The sequence below is a fragment of the Eriocheir sinensis genome, chromosome 10 (assembly GCF_024679095.1).
Source record: "Eriocheir sinensis breed Jianghai 21 chromosome 10, ASM2467909v1, whole genome shotgun sequence".
Taxonomy (NCBI): domain Eukaryota; kingdom Metazoa; phylum Arthropoda; class Malacostraca; order Decapoda; family Varunidae; genus Eriocheir; species Eriocheir sinensis.
In genome coordinates this window covers 14,359,028-14,362,991 of record NC_066518.1, presented here as the reverse complement: position 1 = coordinate 14,362,991, position 3,964 = coordinate 14,359,028, and the positions used below count along the sequence as shown (strand labels likewise).

General features: G+C 49.7%; 2 protein-coding genes across 2 annotated transcripts; both read left to right on the top strand.

Annotated features, from left to right (window-relative positions):
• LOC126996353 (uncharacterized) lies at positions 1-1,252 on the top strand. The gene is made up of 2 exons (XM_050856724.1): positions 1-1,047; positions 1,078-1,252. The coding sequence occupies exons 1-2, from the start codon at positions 671-673 to the stop codon at positions 1,250-1,252; spliced, it is 552 nt and encodes a 183-aa protein (XP_050712681.1). The 5' UTR covers positions 1-670.
• An 821-nt stretch (positions 1,253-2,073) lies between these two features.
• LOC126996695 (ionotropic receptor 21a-like) lies at positions 2,074-3,642 on the top strand. Its single transcript, XM_050857454.1, has 4 exons — positions 2,074-2,273; positions 2,365-2,502; positions 2,706-2,892; positions 3,262-3,642. Exons 1-4 carry the CDS (start codon positions 2,074-2,076, stop codon positions 3,514-3,516), a joined length of 780 nt encoding a protein of 259 aa, XP_050713411.1. The 3' UTR covers positions 3,517-3,642.
• The last annotated feature ends 322 nt before the right edge of the window (positions 3,643-3,964 follow it).

Genomic DNA, 3,964 nt, shown 5'->3' with positions numbered 1-3,964 from the left:
CGACGGGGGACTTGCTGGTGACGGGGGCTGACAGGTCTTGCTCGTTAGTCGTCATCTCGGACTCAGAAAACGACGAAACTATGATGCTGCAGGTTAGGGAATTTGAATAAACATGTGTAAGTCTTGCTGAAACAGAAAAAAAGCAGTAAGTGATGACGTGTGCCCTTGTATAATGCAATGTTTTTTTTACATTGCAGCTCATAAGAAAGACCATTTATAAATGATACTACAAAATATATGAAAGTCCATTTTCATCCAGTACAAGATAAGAATAGCCATCATTATACAGTATCGTGTAGTGAAATGCTACAAGTCATCATCATTTTCCTGAAGGAAGTGCTAGACATGTGGCTGCGGCGGCAGCAGGGCGCGGCGGTCTTCCAGGTGATGGCCGACAGCCAGGACACTAACGTGACGCACCGCCTGGCTCAGCTGGTGCCGCTGGCTCGCCGGGTATGTACGTGGCTTTAACTAATACTGGTGGCAGCGGTGGTGCGGTGGGTGGTGCTGACAGGGTGGGTGGTGATGAGGGAGGGAAGTTTTCACAGATTGGGTTGTGGTGATGGGCAGAGAGGTTGCTTTCCCTATTGTAGAAAAATGGCGTGTAAATGGCCCTTGGATTGTTGTAGGAACATGATGTAGCTGGTTTCTTATTGGTAGCTGTGTCATAATGGTAAGTGACACATACAGACATGTTTGCCATTTTAACTGTGATGTCGGCGGAGTGGAGAGATGCCTGTCACACATCCACGCCGCATCGTTGTCAGTTTGGCCAAAATGCGACCTCCTTGGCCAGGTGCGTCGGTTGTCGCGGTGCACGGTGGTGGTGGTGGTGAGCCACGACCCGGCCTTCCTCGCCGCCTTCGCCGAGTGGTCCCTGAGAGGTCGGCTGCTGGTGTGGTCCACCAGTCTGGTGGTAGTGACACGCCTGGCATTGCCGATGCTGCGGGCCCTCCTGCCCGCCCACTGGACCTTCGCCATGATGAACACGATCGTCCTCAGCGTGAACACCTCCTCTAGGTATTCATGGGCAGTATTTTTTTCTTTGTAAAGGAAGCTTGAATCGAAGAGAAATATCACTGTACGGTTTGAAGAGTATTCATCTTTTATTACGGCCAGTTTTCAGGTGTTTAGCTACCTGCCGTATAGCCCAGCAGGGCCAATGGTGGTACAGGTGGCCTCCTGGACACACTCATGCGGGCTCGTGCTCACCGAGGGTCACACACTTTTTGAAGAAAAGTTTTCTAAGTAGGTGCTTGTGTGGAGAAATATAACATCGTTTGAAGAAACTACTCGTCATATACTTAGACCCCATACACACTGATTATGAGGTAGTCAAATCTCTGTTTTTTGGTACAGTTTCTACGGTGCCCGTGTAAACGTGACGTCTCTGCCTTTCGCACCGTTCTGGGAGGAGCGAGCTGGTCCCAACAACACCCTCGTGTACTCCGGCACCGACTATTACACCCTGGCCGCCATCGCCCAAGCCCTCAACTTTACTCCCTACGTGGTGCCCACCTCCTCCTGGGCTGAGGTGAGGGACAGCTGGGGATCACGTTACAAACAGTTGCAGTAGTTGGAATTCTACAGATAAATTTAGAAGCATATGTACTTTTTCGTGCAGGTGACTCGCTTGGTGGAGGAGCGGGTGTCCTTCATGGCCCCTGTGATCCACAACGTGATGCCGCATCGAAGTGAACGCTACGACTTCTCTTTTGTGTACGAGTACGTGTCGATGGACTTTAGCATGGCGCCGCCCGGACTGGGGGCTCAGTGGAAGGCCCTCTACTACCCGCTGTCTGCGTCTGTCTGGCTGGCCACTCTCGTCTCTCTGCTCTTCGTGCCGCTCATCTTTTATCTTGTAAGCTGGTTTTAGTCAGTCGACCCATTACACCTCACCTCACATTGCTTACCAACGTCGTTTATCTCTATCTGGATTAATGAATGACCTGTATATATGATCCTTTATGGTACAGTCCACAATTTCTCTCTCTGTAGGTCATCCGCGCAGCGAGTGACAAGGCTAACTCTCGCGGCGGCCTCGGGTTGGGCGTCGGGGTGGTATACCAGGACATGACGGGGATGCTGCTGGGCCAGAACCTCCCCCGCCGCCTGCCCAGCACCTCCTCCAGTAGGCTCCTGGTGGCTATCTGGTTGGTGTTTGGGATTATTTTTGCATCGGCTTACCGTGGAAACCTGACCGCGGCCCTCACGCTGCCCACCTACCCCCCGCGCCCAGAAACACTCCCACAGCTGGTTGAGTCCGTGAAGATGTAAGTTTTTAGATGATATGTTTGGGGCACAAGATCTTTAAATGTACAACGATCCACATCCTTTTTAACGTAACTTTTTCATACTTCATAGGATAACGATGCAGTCCTATGGGAAGGAATTCAAGGAATTCTTCTCAAAATCGGACTCGCCGCTGTTCCAGAAGCTCGCGACGCTGATCACCATCGTGCCCACGCTGATGGGCGGGCAGCAGCAGGCGATCGAAAACAAGTAATTATCAACTTGGACTGCAAACATTCAATACATATCTCTGGCCAGTGTGTTTCTTAGCTTTACCGGTAGCTTTGCTTTCCTTGAGGAAGTTTCCATGATCTCTTGGAAGACAGCAAACTACCAATACATATCCCTGCCCAATATGTATCTTCGCTTTACGGGTAGCATTCCATAACACAGTTTCCATGGTCTGTTGGCAGACAGGCGCATCTGGATAACCGACGGTATCAGAGTCACAACATTGCCAAGCGGTTCACGCGGGCAGACGGGCGGGAGCTGCTGTACATCGGACGGGAGAGCATCATGCCGGGACAGTCCGCCTGGCCGCTGCCCCACGACGCCCCATACACCGCCGTCATTGACCGTCACCTCATGGCCGTGGTTGAGGTGCGCTGCATGCGAGGTCGTTGAGGTCACTGATGTTATTCTCCTGTAAAAAGAAAGTACTGTTGATAAATAGAAAGATTAAAGAGGACGAATTTATGGGATGTTGACTGCAAAGTTGGCAACCACAGAACTCTTTTGAGTTAGGCCCACACTTTCTTTATCTATTTTGTGATAAAGACGGTAAACCTAACAAAAAACTACGAAGCTGAACTAATAATCATGCTAACTAATCAATTAATCAACTGATAATCATAGTAATAATCATGATTCACGGCATTAAATGAAGTCAGCATATCGGCATTCGCCTATTCACCGCTACTGGGGTTCATTGGGTTTCTTTCATCCTTCGGTAACGCGGCCATCCTTCAGGCGGGGCTGTACGAGCAGTGGGCTGCCGATCTGCTCTTCGAAGTCCAACAGGAGAGCCGCAAACGACTACAAGAGCAGCAGCGGCAACAACAACTCCAAGCACATGCTGATGGAAAGCTTGCGTCTGAAGGATCGAGGGAAAGCACTTTGTCGCTCTCCATCCGGCACACTCAAGGCGCCTTCCTGCTGTTCCTCTTCGGCCTGGTCATCGCTGCCCTGGCGTTCGGCGGGGAGGTCATCTCCGGAAAGCTATAGCGTGTGACAGTAGATGTTCATAGTAATTAAATCCAGCAGCTTTTCTTATAGCACTAATGATGGAGACTGTTGCTGAAGCTTAAGAGTTATATGAAAAGGAATGAGAAAGAATAAGTATTTTCTCTATCAACAGTGACCTCAAATGGAATAAGAGGAGGAGAAGGAGGAGGTGAAATGAAGTCTTATAACGTTTGTAGCAATTTTTCAATCCATTTATGTAACACACACACACACACACACACACACACACACACACACACACACACACACACACACACACACACACACACACACACACACACACACACACACACACACACATGACCTTGTGCGGAGGTTAACCTTTTACTAATAAAGTTGACCACATTTTTTTTTTTTTTTACGTCTACGCCTATAGCACCGGTAGGCTTGCTTAAGGGGCCTGGATGGTGTTCGACCCCAGCCCGTC